Source organism: Hemitrygon akajei, chromosome 8 (assembly GCF_048418815.1).
Source record: "Hemitrygon akajei chromosome 8, sHemAka1.3, whole genome shotgun sequence".
NCBI lineage: Eukaryota > Metazoa > Chordata > Chondrichthyes > Myliobatiformes > Dasyatidae > Hemitrygon > Hemitrygon akajei.
The window spans coordinates 22,665,161-22,682,601 of record NC_133131.1 but is presented as its reverse complement, the minus strand read 5'-3'; the positions used below and the strand labels follow the sequence as shown (position 1 = coordinate 22,682,601).

General features: G+C 44.3%; 1 protein-coding gene across 2 annotated transcripts in view; it reads right to left on the bottom strand.

The window, feature by feature from the left end:
- Positions 1-17,441, bottom strand: part of sez6b (seizure related 6 homolog b) — a 919,909-nt gene that overhangs the window by 26,913 nt on the left and 875,555 nt on the right. For both annotated transcript variants that reach the window (XM_073053431.1, XM_073053432.1), the window contains exon 12: positions 10,018-10,209. In XM_073053431.1, coding sequence (XP_072909532.1) covers positions 10,018-10,209 — 192 coding nt within the window. The remainder of the gene's footprint in view (positions 1-10,017; positions 10,210-17,441) is intronic.

Below are 17,441 nucleotides of genomic sequence, written 5' to 3'. Positions count from 1 at the left end.
ATTGACCTATTGTGATGATAGGCAAATTGCAATGGGTCCAGGTCCTCGCTGAGGCAGGAGTTCAGTCTGGTCATGACCAACCTCTCAAAGGATTTCATCACTGTCGATGTGAGTGCTACTGGACGATGGTCATTAAGGCAGCTCACATTATTCTTCTTAGGCACTGGTATAATTGTTGCCTTTTTGAAGCAAGTGGAAACTTCCACCCATAGTAGTGAGAGGTTAAAAATTTCTTTAATTATTCCTGCTGGTTGGTTGGCACAGGTTTTCAGAGCCTTACCAGGTACTCCATCGGGACCTTCTGCCTTGTGAGGGTTCACTCTCTTTAAAGACAGTTTTAACATTGGCCTCTGAGACAGAGATCACAGGGTCATCGGGTGCATCAGGGATCTTCACAGGTGTAGTTGTGCTCTCCCTTTTAAAGCATACATAGAAGGCGTTGAGTTCACCTGGTGGTGAAGCATCACTGCCATTTATACTACTGGGTTTCGCTTTGTAGGAATGAATGTCTTGCAGACCCTGCCAGAGTTGCCGTGCACCTGATTTCGCCTCCAACCTCATTTGAAATTGTCTCTTCGCACTTGAAGTAGCCCTCCACAAACCATACTTGGTTTTCAGGTACAGGCCTGGGTTGCCAGACTGAATGCCACAGATCTAACCTTCAGCAGACAATGTACCTCCTGGTTCATCCATGGCTTTTGGTTTGGGAATGTACAGTAAGTCTTTGTAGGCACACACTCATCCACACATCCAGATTCAGAGATGAATCCCTGAATACAGTACAGTCCACCGATCCAAAGCAGTCCTGTAGGTGTTCCTGTGCTTCCCTTGTCCGTACCTTCTTGGTCCTCACTGCTGGTGCTGCAGTCTTCAGTCTCTGCCTGTACTCGGGGAGTAGAAGTACAGCCAGGTGATCAGACTTCCTGGAGTGAGAGTGTGGAATAGCACGGTAGGCATTCTTGATGGTGGTGTAGCAATGGTCCTGTGTGTTGTTTCCTCTGGTAGTGCAAGTGATCTGTTGATGGTAGATGCTTAGTGATTTTTTTCAGACTGGCCTGATTAAAATCTCCCAAAACGATGGTGAAGGTGTTAGGGTGCGCTGTTTCGTGCATGTTGATCCCATTGCTTGGATCATCTAAAGCCTGCTTGACGTTGGTGTGGTGAACTACATATGCCTGTCTGGACACGCCCCCCCTGCTGACTGCTCCTGTGGCTCCTCCCACAGACCCCGGTATAAAGGCGATTGAGGCCTGAGCCCGGCCTCTCTGTCTCCAGGATGTAGCATGGTGGTCAATTGCTGCTTGTTCTTTCTTCCAGTCAATAAAAGCCGATATCTCGCCTCACGTCTCATAAAGTTATTGATGGTGCATCAGTTGGCCTGAGGTGGAATGTAAACTGTTACAGTTGTCCAGTTACATCAAAGAGAACGTGCCATTGGTGGCTGTGGTTCAAGCTCAGAAGTGGGTAACAGGAAAGACTGCTGTGGGACTGAAGTGCAGATTTGGACAGAGGTCAGGTGAGAATGGGCAGGATACACAGAGCAACAAAGCAACCAAATGCGTGGAGGTAAAGATGGCTCCTGATTTAGTTTGGGACATTTGAGTCAGGTCTGGAAGAGTGGATTGGGTTTCCACAGATACCGCTCTTTTGCCTGTCAGCATTGCTTTGTTCTGGAGCTAATTTGGAATGTTAATATTTATTTTGCAGAGATGATAATATACTAGCACTTAAACATTAATTAAATTACAGTGTTTAGGAAAGGCGACACCTTGTTGACTGTAGGTTAATCTTTAAATATCTGATTTTTCTCTAATAGGTGCTAGCGCAAGAAATCCAGACAGAGGCAGGGGATGCATTAAGTCCTTCTATTAATGCTTCCTATTTCCTTAAAATAAAAGAACCCCCTTGGCCCATCACATGAATGCGAGCCGCTGGGTTCAATTTCCTCAACACCAGAGCCCCATTTATATCTCTGTAACCTGACCTGCACATCAGCACCTCCATCACCCATTCTCCAGCCACCGCATACACCAGGGCTAATCTGCAATTAAACTACCACACAGAAATGCAGGAAGAAATCACAGAGTGTCAAGGAAAATCCGTGTGGTTTCCCGAAGGACATGCAGATTCTACCCAGACAGCACGGGAAGTCCAGATCAAACCTAGGTCGCTGGAGATTGCGTCACCCACAAACATTTCAGCGACTCTTCAGGGATGGACTGGCAGTGGAAGAGGGGACAGTTGTTCAGTTGGATCCTTCCCAACTCCCTTTTCTGCTCCTGGAGTCTAATGCTATGTGGTTACTGGTCTGGGCCTCAAGGTGGGACGCAGCATATGTCAGCTACACATACAATATATGGAAACAAGATGGTCTCCACTGTATGCTCACCGTTGTTACTACTGATTACAAGATGCACAGATTTCTTGTTCAGCCCTGGAATCAAAGTCTTGGAGGCGGTCAGGCCTGTGTAGGTGATTTATAAATTTAAGCTGTCTAGGAGTGTGGCCACACACAGGCTCATTGCTATATGTCGGAGTAGGAAGGAGAGCAGCAGACTGCATGACCAACATCGACACATCTCCTTGCTACCATTGGGCAGGAAGTACAGGAGCCTTAGGTACCACATCACCTGGTTCATGAACAGTTATTACACTACAACCATCAGGTTCCTGAACCAGCGTGGATGACTTCACTCACCATAACTTTGAACTGATTCCACAGCTGAAAGAGGACTCACCTTCCAAGGACTGTACAACTGAAGTTCTCAGTATTTTTTATTTGCACAATTTGACTTTTTTTTTACACATTGGTTGTTTGTCAGTCTTTGCTTATCTATAGCTTTTCATAAGTTTTGTTGTATTTCTTTAATTTTCCTATAAATGCCTGCAAGAAAATGAATCTCAAGGTAGTAAATGGTGACATGAAATTACTTCAATAATAAATTTACTTTGACTTTGGACATGACAATGACAAGTGTTGCCTGACATAGATAACCAGACATTATACTTGGAACTAAAGGTTAATTTAAGTTTGGTGATCAGACCCAAATCTCCTTTTAATGTTAGCACAGTTTTGAACTGATATGTGTTTTAAATTTATTGCAGACGTTATGCTTTTGATGTCATGCTGGAAACAGATGGAATAAAGTCATGATTGTGAAGCGCATGTGTTCTGCTAGCACTGTCTGATAAAAGTAACCCATTTACCTCCTGACAGAGAAAGCATGGTCCAAACTATTATGAGAATACCACCCTCATCCACATCTGAGACAGTGCTCCATGAAAGCAAGACAAAAGGGTAAATTTTACCAGCAACCCAGACTAAAATAAAGAAAAATCAATTATGTTTAAACACATAGTTTATCTTCATGATCATCTATTCTGCTCTAAAAAACAATTATGTGGCATCTGAATCATCAGCTTCAAAGCACACAGAGGAAGATTGGCCTCCACCGTTTCCTCAGCTGGTCGTGAAATAATCTTGACCTCATAAAATTTTTCAATTTTCTTTTCGTTATCACAACAGACGTGACATGTATTAGTGAATGACAATCAATTAGGTACCAGTCAACCCCATTCCTGCAGAGGATTAAAATGACAGCCTTTATTGTGTTAACTAGCTGTCACCAAACTGGAAACATTTCCTCTTCTACCTCTCGCTCTCTAAAATGAAAGATGGGACCTAAAGTTCGAGCAGGGTCCTTTACTACTGCACCGAAATGGTGGCCTGAATAATGAGAGCTGGTCAAACCTGGATCCTGACCTGCTGAATCAAAGTTGACCTTGATATAAATAAACCACGATTGACACTTTACTGAAGTTTTTTAGCCAGCTTTTTAACTTTTGAAGAACTACGAAAGAGAGAGGGGAATAATGATGAAAGCAGAAAATCCTTTGCAGGTTTCAGAATCTTCATTAGTTCTTCCTAAGGCAACATGACTTAAAATATATTGGTCAAAGCCCAAGAGCTGTGATGAGAACTGCTTGGAAACTGTTGGTATTGGTGAATTGCTTGTGCTACCCACTGACAGAGGTGAAACAGAGGATTGAGTAGTGTAATGAGAAGGAGTAGACTGAGGTGATTGGCAGAACAAACATTAGTAGAATATGTCTCATGTAATTCTTATTTAGGAATCTGAATAAATCTTCTGGGTGCACATTCAACCTTGACTTTCAGAAGAGACATGGATATGTACTGTACTGTGCAAAAGTCTTAGGCACCCTCTCGATATATATTGTTAGGGTGCCTAAGGGTGCATTATTACGTGGAGTGCAAAGCAAGTTTGTAAATCTGGTGGGAGCAAAGGGTGTTGGGAATGGCGAGGGTGGAGCACCACGGGAGGGGTGTGGGACAGATGACAGAGAAGGAGTGCCAGGGGTGGGGGCGGTGCGAGTGCAGACACACCCAACCCTGAGACACCAGGCAAGGTCATTTGATTCCAAACAATTGGTTTATTGATCATTACATAATGCATCTCTGGTGCTCTCTGCTTCCCCCTCCTTCCCCTTTTCCCAACCATGATACCCCCCTCCCTGCCCCCTTCCCCACTCTCAGTCCACAACAGAGACCCATATCAGAATTAGTATTTATCATTACTCACATATATCATGAATTTTTTTTTGCGGCAGCAGTAGTTAAAATGACTACATTACCATTCACCATAGCTATATATATATATATATATATATATATATATATGCCTAAAACATTTGCACAGTACTGTACTTGAACAAGACAAGCGCATAGAGGGTGGTAATAGAGAGGCGGAAGAGTGAGAATGTGGAACGTGATAAATTAGTCTCTTTTTGGTTTGTACCACCCTATGGAGCAGAGATCTGAAACATTCATTCATTCCCTTTTATGCTGGCAGACCGGTTATGTTTTCTGGTACTTAACTGATAATGACGCGGAGGAAAGCTATGGGCTGATGCCACACCGCAGGTAAGTGTCCCCATTAGTCCCATTGACCCTCTCCCTTCCCCAGCAACTCTCCTTAGATTCTATTGGCCTTTAACCCCTAATGAAGGGTAATTTACAGTAGCTAATTAATCTACTAACACACCTTTGTGATGAAACTGGAGCATCCAGAAGATACCCACGTGGGCATGTAAACTCCGCACCAAACCTGGGTCACCGGACATGGGAGGCACAGCACTAAACAAGCTTCCCAAATCTCCAGCTTCCAGTATCTAGACCGCTTTATTTGAAGATGTAAAAGAATTTAAAGCATTTGGAAAAAATCTCAAGAACTTCATTAGACTCAGTGAGATTGGAGTGAAAATTCTGTTCAGTTGAAAACACATTCCCAAGGGGCTAATGACTCAGGAGGTGGCTGTACAGGATCTTCAGGCCTTAAATGAAACGGATCCTTTTCACAATGGAGGGCATCTACCTGTAGCTTCAAAGGTAGCTCCTAGATCTGCAACCTTGACCATTCAGAAGAAGGTGGGCAGGGAACATCACTACTTGCAGGCTTCCCTTCAAGTTGCATGCCTTCAATGTGCAAATTCCTTCCTTGTCATTAGACCAAAATACCAGAACTCTCCACCAAACAAGTTGTTGCCTGGATTGGGGAGCATGCCTTATGAGAATAGGTTGAGTGAAGTTGGCCTTTTCTCCTTGGAGCGACGGAGGATGCGAGGTGACCTGATAGAGGTGCATAAGATGATGAGAGGCATTGATCATCTGGATAGCCAGAGGCTTTTTCCCAGGGCTGACATGGCTAACATGAGTGGGCATAGTTTTTAAAAATATCTATCTATTTATTTATTTATTACATTTTTAAGAGGATTACATAGAATGAATGGAATATAGAATAGTAAAAAAAAATTAATATTGACCCTCCCCCCTCCCCTTAACCCTCCCCCCCTTAACCCCTATCTAAAAAAAAAGAAAAAAAAAAGAAAGGAAAGAAAGAAAGAAAGATTGCCTGGATATCGGAGGTTCCCCATATGCTCCATGGAGTTCAAAATAATTTTAATTTTTATTTTTATTTTCCCCATTACTTTGTAATTTTATCTTCAAAGGACCTGTGTATTTAATCCTATCTTTTGTAGATATGGGTGCCAAATTTTCAAAAATATATCATATTCATTTCTTAGATTATTAGTAATTTTTTCAAGTGGAATGCAGCTATATATTTCATTATTCCAATGATCCATAGTTAAATATAAGTCTGATTTCCAAGTAACTGCAATAACTTTTTTGGCTACTGCCAATGCAATTTTTATAAATTTTTTCTGATACTTATTCAATTTAAGTTTTGGTATTGTCCCTTCAATGTCACCTAGTAAAAATAATATTGGGCTATGTGGGAGTTGTACTCCAGTAATTTGTTCCAATAAAAGTCTTAAATTTATCAAAAATGGTTGAATCTTAAAACAAGACCAAGTAGAATGTAAAAAAGTACCAATTTCTTGATTATATCGAAAACATTGGTCAGATAGATTTGAATTTAATCTATTTATTTTCTGTGGTGTTATATATAATTGATGTAAAAAATTATATTGTACTAATCTAAGTCAGACATTTATTGTATTTATCATACTATCAAAACATAATCTTGACCAATTTTTTCCATCAATTTTAATATTCAAATCAGATTCCCATTTTTGTCTTGATTTATGAATTCCTGGTTTAATTGCCTGTTTTTTGAATCAAATTATACATACAAGATGTAATTTTTTTAATGTTTCCTTTTTGAATTAATATTTCTATTTCATTAGATTTTGGCATTAACATTGTTTGACCCAGTTTATCTCGTAAATAGGCCTTTAATTGAAAATAACAGAAAAGGGTGTTATTTGTTATTTTATATTTACCTTTTAATTGATCAAGCGACAGCAATACACCTCCTTCAAAACAGTTACCTATATATTTAATCCCCTTTTGAAACCGAGTGGGCATAGTTTTAAAGTGCTCGGAAGTAGGTACAAGGGGAATGTCAGGGTTAAATTTTTCACACACACAGAGTGGTGGGTGCGTGGAATGCACTGCCAGAGATGGTGGTAGAGGAGGGTGCAATAGGGTCTTTTAAGAGACTCTTAGATAGGTACATGGAGCTTAGAAAAATAGAGGGCTATGCGGTAGGGAAATTCTAGGCAGTTTCTAGAGTAGGTTGCGTTGTGGGCCGAAGGGCCTGTAAAGTGTTGTAGATTTCTGTGTTATGTTTCTATGTAAACAAGCAGTCAAAGTCAAATTCAAGTAGAATTTATTATCAAAGTAAGTATGTTACCATATACTACCTTGAGATTCATTTTTGAAGGCATTACAAGGAAAGTAAAGAAGTACCATTGAATGTATGGAAAACTATACACACTGATAAATAACACAACAGTGATATTGTCTCACCAGAAAGATCAGAGCAGGTGTTCACCACTACTTTTGCCAGGACAATTAAGAATGAATATTAATTGCTGCCTTCTTCAATGCAACTCATGTTATCTGTATTAGAAAATAAACAGCCCACAGTCTCTTGAGGTTCTGTGCATAATATTATGTCAATATTATGTTGGAAAATTAATATATTCGCACAGGGCATTGTGTAGCGTAATGAGAAGACGCAGGTTGAAGTGATTGATAGGACCGACATTGGTAAAAACATTTTTTATCTAAGAGGTAGTTAGGAACTAGAAGGAGACTTTTCTAGGCCATTCTCCTTTCTCACTACAGCTTTCGGGAAGAAGGTACAGGAAAGTTAGCTCCCACACCACTGATGCACCATCAATAACTCACGCCGAGACTTAGGAAGTGAGATATCGGCTACATCCTGGGGAAAATGAGGGAGAGCAGCAGGCCACAGTCGCCTTTATACAGGGGTCTGTGGGAGGAGCCACAGGGGTAGTCAGCAGGGTCTTGGGAGGAGCCACAGGAGCAGTCAGACAGGTATATCTAGTTCACCACATTCACCCCCCCTTTGTTTAAAAAAATTCCCAAGCATATTTACAGGTTAAGTCGATCAGGTGGTCGAATCGTTCGCTGCGATCTACGTAGCTCCGGCTGCAATTGCACAGGAGCCGGAGGTGATGACGGCACAGGTGCCGGAGGTGGTGTGTGCTCCGAAGGCGGAGAGTGGGTTAATTCTGTCCCAACAGGAGGTGTCAGGGACCCCTCGCGTGTGAGCGAGGGCCCTGGAACAGACGCATACGGAGTCTGTGTGGGGCACGGGGCGTGCGGAGTCACCTCGGGTACAGGGTGCATAGTTACCGTGGAGTGCTCGGGGTAGTGGTCTGCTGCTCCGGCGGGCGCCAGGTCGCGGACAGAGACCGTGTCCTCCCGCCCATCAGGCAAGACCACGTAGGCATACTGGGGATTAGCATGCAGGAGGTGAACCTTCTCGACCAGTGGTGAGTACTTATTACTCCTCGCATGTTTACGCAGCAGCACTGGCCCGGGGACGTCAGCCAAATTGGCAGGGTGGTCCCAGTGACAGACTTCCTGGGAAAAGAGAATAAGCGTTCGTGAGGGGTGGCATTAGTGGACGTACACAACAGGGAGCGGATAGAGTGGAGTGCCTCAGGGAGGACCTCCTGCCATCGGGAGACCGGCAACCCTTGTGACTTAAGGGCTAAAAGTATGGCCTTCCACACTGTGGCATTCTCCCTCTCCACCTGGCCATTCCCCCGGGGATTATAACTCGTGGTGCGACTAGTAGCTATGCCCCTAGCAAGCAGGAACCGGCGCAACTCGTCACTCATAAAGGAGGACCCTCTATCACTGTGGACATAGCAGGGATGCGTTTCCATGTTGTAACTTTCAGTCAATAAAATTGATGCACCATCAATAACTCACGCCGAGACTTAGGAAGTGAGATATCGGCTACATCCTGGGGAAAATGAGGGAGAGCAGCAGGCCACAGTCGCCTTTATACAGGGGTCTGTGGGAGGAGCCACAGGGGTAGTCAGCAGGGTCTTGGGAGGAGCCACAGGAGCAGTCAGACAGGTATATCTAGTTCACCACAACCACCAGGTTCACAAGACTACGAAACTTCATGGCGATCATTTGTGTGGAGCAGGTTAAGACCTACAAGTATCTGGGAGTACAGTTAGACGAGAAGCTAGACTGGACTGCCAACACAGATGCCTTGTGCAGGAAGGCACAGAGTCGACTGTACTTCCTAAGAAGGTTGGCGTCATTCAATGTCTGTAGTGAGATGCTGAAGATGTTCTATAGGTCAGTTGTGGAGAGCGCCCTCTTCTTTGTGGTGGCGTGTTGGGGAGGAAGCATTAAGAAGAGGGACGCCTCACGTCTTAATAAGCTGGTAAGGAAGGCGGGCTCTGTCGTGGGCAAAGTACTGGAAAGTTTAACATCGGTAGCTGAGCGAAGGGCGCTGAGTAGGCTACGGTCAATTATGGATAACTCTGAACATCCTCTACATAGCACCATCCAGAGACAGAGAAGCAGTTTCAGCGACAGGTTACTATCGATGCAATGCTCCTCAGACAGGATGAAGAGGTCAATACTCCCCAATGCCATTAGGCTTTACAATTCTACCGCCAGGACTTAATAACTTTTTTAAAAGCTATTATTAATGCTTTTTGAGATAGTGATTTAGATGCATATCATATTTTTTTTACTGAGTTAAGTATTGTATGTAATTAGTTTTGCTACAACAAGTGTATGGGACATTGGAAAAAAGTTGAATTTCCCCATGGGGATGAATAAAGTATCTATCTATCTATCTATCTATCTATCTACTCAGGTCTCATTACGTATGAAGCACCAGTGGCATTATACTGCTTACATTTTAACTTGCGTCGTAAATGCACTTTACGCTAAAAGTCAATCTTCTGGAATACATTTTGTTATTTGCTAATCTATTTGTGGAAATATTACCTTATGTGTTGTGTGTGAGTTATACGTACTGTGTTGAGCACCTTGGTCTGGAGAGCATTGTTTTATTTGGTGGTATACATGCCCACGGCTGAATGACAATAAATTTGAAGGTAAGAGGTTATATATGCAAGTCTAGCATGAAGTAGTGAACACAATGCACAATTGAAGGTTAGTGTACTCACGGATACACTTTGGCACCCTGTCACTCCACTTTGGGTTCGCAGACCGCCTGTTGTAGCACGTCAGTATGCCGCTCCCGGCCAGGGCGTACCCTTTGTTACAAATGTATTGGACCGTGGAACCGATGGAAAACTTCGGATCGGAAACAATCCTGCGACTATGATCGATGACGCTGGGGTCGGTGCAGAATATAACTGGGGAAAGAAAGCGCAGAGGAAAGACATTGAGATGCAAAACCTGCGGCTGGATGTGCTCCACTTGTCTTTGAGCGGGGAACAGGTCAGAAGGCCACCCCGCCTCAGCACTCACAACGGCATTGTGGGAACCTTCCCCTCTTTGTTATGAATCCCTGAACCACCAGGAAGTAACCAAGCTGCTGTCCTGGTGCAATCTCAACGACTTGGAGCTGAATGCCCTCAAAACCGTGGAGATGCAGATCGACTTCAGGAGAAGTGTGTCTCCTCTCTGCCCACTCATCATCAACAACTCTACCGTTAGCACCGTTTCAATATTCTGGTGCCTGGGCATCATCATTTCACAGAACCTCATGTGGGAGAACCATGTCTCCTTCGTTAGCAAAAAAAAACTTGGCAGAGGATGTATGGTACTGCTTGTGGCAACTGATAAAATTCCATCTTTCCCAGAACACATTGATACAGTCCTGCACTGTTATCATAAAGACCAGTAGTTCCCAATCTGGGGTCCACGGACCCCTTGGTTAATGGTAGGAATTCATGGCCTAAAAAAGGTTGGGTACCCCTGATAGAGAGCATCCTCACATCAGCCATTACTGTCTGGTTTAGTGCAGCATCCTCTTACAATATACAGTCCTCTGCAAAATTCTTAGACACACATATACAGCTGTATAATTTTGTGTGTTGTGCTGTACTGCTGCCAGAAAAAACCCCAACAGATTTCATGCACATGTGATGGATAATAAAACTGATATGTGTCTCTATTCTGGGCTGAGAGTAGGAAGAGGGAAGGGAGAGGGGAATTATTGTTGGGAAAAGGGAAAATGGGAAGGCAGAGGAGGAGGGAGTGGGAAACACCAGATAGACATTTTGTAATGATCAATAAACCAATTGTTTGGAATCAAATGACTTTCCCTGGTGTCTCAGGGCTGGGGGAGTCTGCACCTGCCTCACCCCCCCCCCCCACCCCCCACCCCGGCACTCCTCTACCATTTGATCCACAACCCCTCCCACGGAGCTCCCCCTCTCCATTCCCAAAATCCTTTGCTTCTGCCAGATTTACGAACTCACTCCTTGCTCCATGTTGACAAATGCAGTATGGTGCAGAAGTCTCAGGCATCCTAGCTACATACATGGGCCTTAGACTTAACCACAGCAAACTGTCAGACAGCAGAACAGTCTGCAGTCTGCTATCACTGCAGGACTTGCATGTGTCCACGGTATCTGTCCAGCAGGAGGTAGAAAAAAGGGATCAGCCATGATTGAATGGCGGAGCAGACTCGATGGGCCAAATGGCCTAATTCTGCTCCTTTGTCTTATGGTCTTATAAGAAACAGGGCAGAAATATTGCAGAAACTACCCACCATCTAAACTTCCAAAAGATCCCTTTCAGAAAGTGCTGGAGGGCAATTAAAACATAAACACTTCAAACGACTTTTTATAATGCTGTCTGCATTGTAAATACATACAGGTATTTGTGTATCTGTGCTTTAACCTCTAACTTTATATAATTCTTTATAATTGCTGAAGTTGTTTATTGTTGCATTTTGTGCCAACACAACCACAGCAAATTCCTAACAGGTAATCCTTGATCCTTATTAGTAGCGTTGGGTCCAAAACCCACACAAAACACTTGAGCATGAAATCTCGGCTGACACGTCAATAACCGCGCTGGTAGAGGTGCTGACTTTCAGGGGAAACCATCAATGTGACAGAGTTACTCTGTCCTTAGATACTATTGCAAAGGAGAGGAGGGGAGCTGTCCACAATATCTTGGCAATATTTATCCCTTAATCAACATGATGGTGATTATCCAGTCATTATATTGTTAGTGGAAGATTACTGTCTGCAAAGTAGCTGTTGTGTTTTTGAATTAGAACACTACGCATCAGAAAGTGTCTGCGAAGAGTGGTGGGCTGTCCCAAGGATACGAACAACGTCATATAAAAGGAAGTGTTTTGTATAAAGCAACCCGAAGCAATTGGCAGGGATGTTATTAAACGAAGATTGACTGCCCTCTGTCTGGTGCTGCATTCATTTATACCAGCCAAGGTGATGATGGGGAGGATGCATTAATTGCTCTCCGTGCAGTTGGGTTCGCTGAGGGGAGAATGAGCCAAGGACCCTCTCCCCACAGCTATCCCTAACAAGCAGTTCCTGCAAGAAGTGGGCAAATGTAGAGCTGACTTGGATAAGAAGCTTACTTGCAATTTACTTAATTACTTATTACAGTACAAGACCATTTGGCCTATCAGGTCAATGTTAGCTATCACAGAGTGATTTCATCACAGCCCTCCCCCACCTTTTAGCCTGACAACTTACCCTCCCCCTCTCACATGTCTGTCAACTCCCCTTTGATTCTTACTCATACCAAGTGGTAATTAGTAATTGGGATGTGGGCAGAAACCCAGGGAGAAGGTGTAGGCGTTGCACAGACCACAACAGGATCAACCCTGGATCCCTGGGTCTCTGAGGCAGCAACACTACCCACTGTGTCACTGTCCTGTCCCTTTGAATAGCCTGTAAACTTTCCTTTGACAATGGTGGCAAAATGATCCATTTCGCTGCTGAAAATCGTTATAAGGGTCCATGTAGAAGAGATCAACTTACACCAGAGGCGTTCATCCCTCCTCTGCTGTCATTGGCTGAGAGGAGAAGAGGAAGCAGGCAGGCTGGGTTACTGGTTGTAGGGTGCATGATGGGAGGTGAAGATGAGGTGAGTGGTGTATCAGGGAACTATACAGCTGGAAGAGGAAAGGACCAATACCTTAAATGTCAAGTAGAGGGACAGCTTGCATGGCAGTGTCTTACAAGCAACTGTTCTCCAGCCAAGCAGGCTCTGAGAAGCAACTAGGCCTCAGGGACTGCCCCATTCCAGCCCACCTTCAGAACAGCCAGACAGAAAGCTGTCAAAGGCCTTTGAACTGTTTTTAGATGTTTTTATTGCAATATTTAATAACTGCTCAAATTGATTTAAATTATTTTTAATGACCTAAAATAAACCAACACTAAAATGATCACAGATAATTAAACACAAATAAAATAAAGTCAGATAGCTCAAACAACCCAAAAAGGTGCAAGTTGGGCAAGTTAATTGGCTATTGTGAATAACCCCTCTGTGTGGATGACTCATTCTGCGTAGAAACGGGCCCTAGGATCCATCGTGTTCACGCTGACCTTTTTACCGTTGACAATGATCTTGGGGAAGCTGATGATAAAATGGGGATAGTCAATGGTGTGTGTACGTGGCTGCATTGCCAACTCTTAACAAGTTGACACCCCAGAGGAGAATCTCCGACCCTGACTTAATCAAGCAAGGACTTTCCCAGGGTATTTCAATAGATTACAGTCATGAAAGGAAACCACATGAATGTGGATCAAGCCCCCAGTGCAAGTGGTGGACGTGGGGTCGATTTCACCATTTAAGAGTAATCTGGATAGGTACATGGATGGGAGGGGTATGGAGGGCTTTGTCCGGGTGCAAGTCGATGGGACTAAGCAGATTAAATGTTTGGCATGGACTAGATGGGCTGAAGGGTCTGTTTCTGAGCTGTAGTGTTCTATGACTCTGTGACTCCATGAGAGATTGGATGGGGCAGTTTTCCCTGGGTCAAAAGGGGTTGAGGAGTATCCTTAAATAAGAGAAAACCTGTAGATGCTGGAAATCCAAACAACACACACAAAATGCTGGAGGAACTCAGCAGGTCAGGCAGCATCTGTGGAAAAAAAGTATAGTCGACGATTTGGGCCCAGACCCTTCGAGTGTATCCTTATAGAGGTTTATAAGTTCATGAGATCCAGCGACAGGCTGGATGATAATTTCCAGGGTTGGGGAGTCTAATATTGAGGATTTAGGTTTGAAGAGCGAGGTGAAGCTTTAAAGAATGTGAAGAGCAGGTTTTCCACACAGAGGCGATGAGGGAATGGAACGAGCTGCCTGAGGAGGTGGTAGAAGTGGTACGTGTACAATGCTTAAAGGATATATGCTTGGAAGTAGGTACAGAGGAGATGTCAGGGGTAAGTTTTTTTACGCAGAGAGTGGTGAGTGTGTGGAATGGGCTGCCGGCGACTGTGGTGGAGGCGGAAACGATAGGGTCTTTTAAGAGATTCCTGGATGGCTACATGGAGCTTAGAAAAATAGAGGGTTATGGGTAAGCCTAGGTAGTTCTAAGGTAAGGACATGTTCGGCACAGCTTTGTGGGCCGAAGGGCCTATATTGTGCTATGGATTTTCTATGTTTCTATGATATTTGCACAGGTTGGGAGGGACGGAAATTTTTAGAGGGATATGGGCCAGACACAGGCAAATGGAACAAGCTTTGACAGGTATCTTGGCCCTCCTGGGCAAACTGGGCCAAAAGGCCTACTTCCATGACTCTATAAGATTAACAGCTAATCCTTAGCGGGCCAAATGAAGGACAATGAGTAGCTAGCAGCAAGTTACAGAATCACAACTGAAACTCTGATGGGAAATTCATCAGTACGGCAGACTAATTCAATTGATTTATGAATTACTACTAAACCAAGAGATTGAGTGAGGCCCTATAATTATCTGCCTGCTTATAATTTTCAATGAGCATGATTCAATTTTAACCTCTTAAAAATATTTAAGGTAATTAAGACCGTAATACCATTAGACACAGCAGGCATACTGCCCATTGACTCCGTTCTGCCATTCCCTGTCAACCCTGTTCTCCTGCCTTCTCACCATAACCTTACTATTTACAAACCTATTAACCTCTGCTTTAAATATACCCAATGACTTGGCCTCCACAGCCATCTGTGACAATGAATTCCACAGATTCACCACCCCCTGGCTAAAGAACTTACTCTTCATCGCTGTTCTAAAGGGATATCTTTCTACGCAGAGGCTGTGCCATCTGATCCTAGACTCTCCCACTATAAGAAACATTTTCTCCACACCCACTCTATCTAGGCCTTACAATATTCGATAGGTTTCAATGAGACCACCTCCCCCATTCTTCTAAATTCCAGCACGTACAGGCCCAGAGGTGTCAAATGCTCCTCAGATGTTAACCCTTTCATCTGCCTGATTATTCTCATAATTAAGTTGAATAAAAACTTTCGCTTCCTCTTGACAGTGGGTTCCTCCCGTTCATTCACAGACCACTTCTCCCCTGCTGTATTCCCACCATTAACCATGCTCATTTCCTGCTGATGGACTTCCCAGTGCTCCATTGCTTTGCACCTACTGCTCCGCTGCTTCCACTTTGTGGTGAACTACATATACCTGTCTGGACTGCTCCTGTGGCTCCTCCCACAGACCCCTGTATAAAGGCGATTGAGGCCTGAGCCCGGCCTCATTCTCCAGGATGTAGTGTTGTTCATTCTTCCAGTCAATAAAAGCCGATATCTCGCTTCTTACGTCTCAGAGTGAGTTATTGATGGTGCATCACTCTTAGAGATAGCTGAGTTATGTCCTCATCAGCCGGCCGATTCACACAGATCTCAGCAGAAGCCTTGCCCCAGTGTTTATGTGGAAATGACACCCAGGAGCTGTGGTGGAATTTCAGTTCATATTTCCAGTTCAATAGTCTAATCCCCCGGGTATCACTTAACTATTATGTTACTGGAATCTAAATGAGATCTTGCAGCCTACCATAGTGGATCAATTGGGGAGAGGTTTTGCTTTAAAGCTGAAGAGAGCAGTACTGCCAATAATTAATATTGGAGACAATGACTTAGAGCCGCCAGCAGGTGGCACTAGGTCCCTATCAGATTTTCCTATTCACACGGCCAACAGTAGAAGTAGCTTCCTACAACTTCACCAAATTGACTATGATAAGGAGAGTATAGAAATAAGCTCAGGAATAAAGGATTTAATATTTACATTTCCATTCATTAAATGGAGCAAGGATATGCTCTAGATGGAAGCCACTTAGTAATGGAGACATGAAAGGCCACTGGCAGCTGGAGCAACAAACAAGATGCTGAAAGATGATGGAGGATCTCGGCCCGAAACATCGACTGTTTACTTTTTCTCGACAGATGCTGCCTGCCCTGCTGAGTTCCCCCAGCACTTTGTGTGCATTGCTTAAGATGCTGAAGGAACTCAGCAGGCCAGGCAGCATCTGGGGAGGGAAATACAGTCGATGACGTCTCAGGTCGAGTCCCTTTACCCGAAGCACTGACTGCTCATTTGCCTCCACAGTTTGCTGCTCTGCCTGCTGAGTTCTTGTGTGCTCCCACTTCGCGATGGTTCTGTTGTTTTTTATATCTCCGCTGATACAGAACACGCAGGGGAGTCAGTGGTACCCACTTAACCGGCGGAAGTTGCCGGGTGTGTGACAGAAAGCAGGTTTCTGGGAAATACGTAGGGAGGCCTCATCCTCTCTCGTCAGGAAGTATCAGTGTAAAGCTGGTAGGAGGCAGTCACCCAGGGAAGTGAGCCAAACAAACACAGTTGGCCAGTGTTACCAGACTCCGGTTAGCATTTCCATTTCACCTCACTGGTGTCTGTGATCTTAACCCTTCTACAGCACAATGAAGGAACAGCAGGAGGCTATTCAGCCCCCTCTAACTATTCTACCGGAGGAGGAGGAGGTTCCAGTAACTGGAGCTCGCTATTATCTAAAGGAGAATCTGCAATACACTTGGTAGGGTGTTTGAACATCTTCCCACCCTCTCTCACACTCAGCCTGGGGTATGACTGAGGCCAGCCAACATGCCTTTCCTCTCCTTGCTGGTCCACCAAATGTCTAAAACTATAACTCGGCACTTCACCAGGATTCTTACTCTTTCCTTCCAGGCATCAGCCTGACCCGCTCCAGAGGGCTCGACTGAATTACTGGCAAGGAAGGAAGCCCGGGAAATAGAGGAACCTCACACCACTGTCTTGGAAACGGGGAGAATCAGTAAAACCAAGAACTGTCTATGCAGTACCAACTGCGTAGGGTTCCTTTCAGATAAAAGCAGGGGAATTTCCGAGTGGGGATTCTGGCCTAAGGTTTGGCGTGCTACAGTCACTCGTAGATCTGGGTGACAGACATCTGAGGACATCTTCAGAAGGTGATGCCTCAAAAAGGAGGCATCCATTGCTCAGGGCCCCTGTCATCCAGGGTATGCTCCCTTTGTATTACCACCATCAGAGAGGAGGTACAGGAGCCTGGGGACACACACTCAATACTTTAGGGACAGCCCCTTCCCCTCCATCATCAGAGAGGAGGTACAGGAGCCTGGGGACACACACTCAATACTTTAGGGACAGCCCCT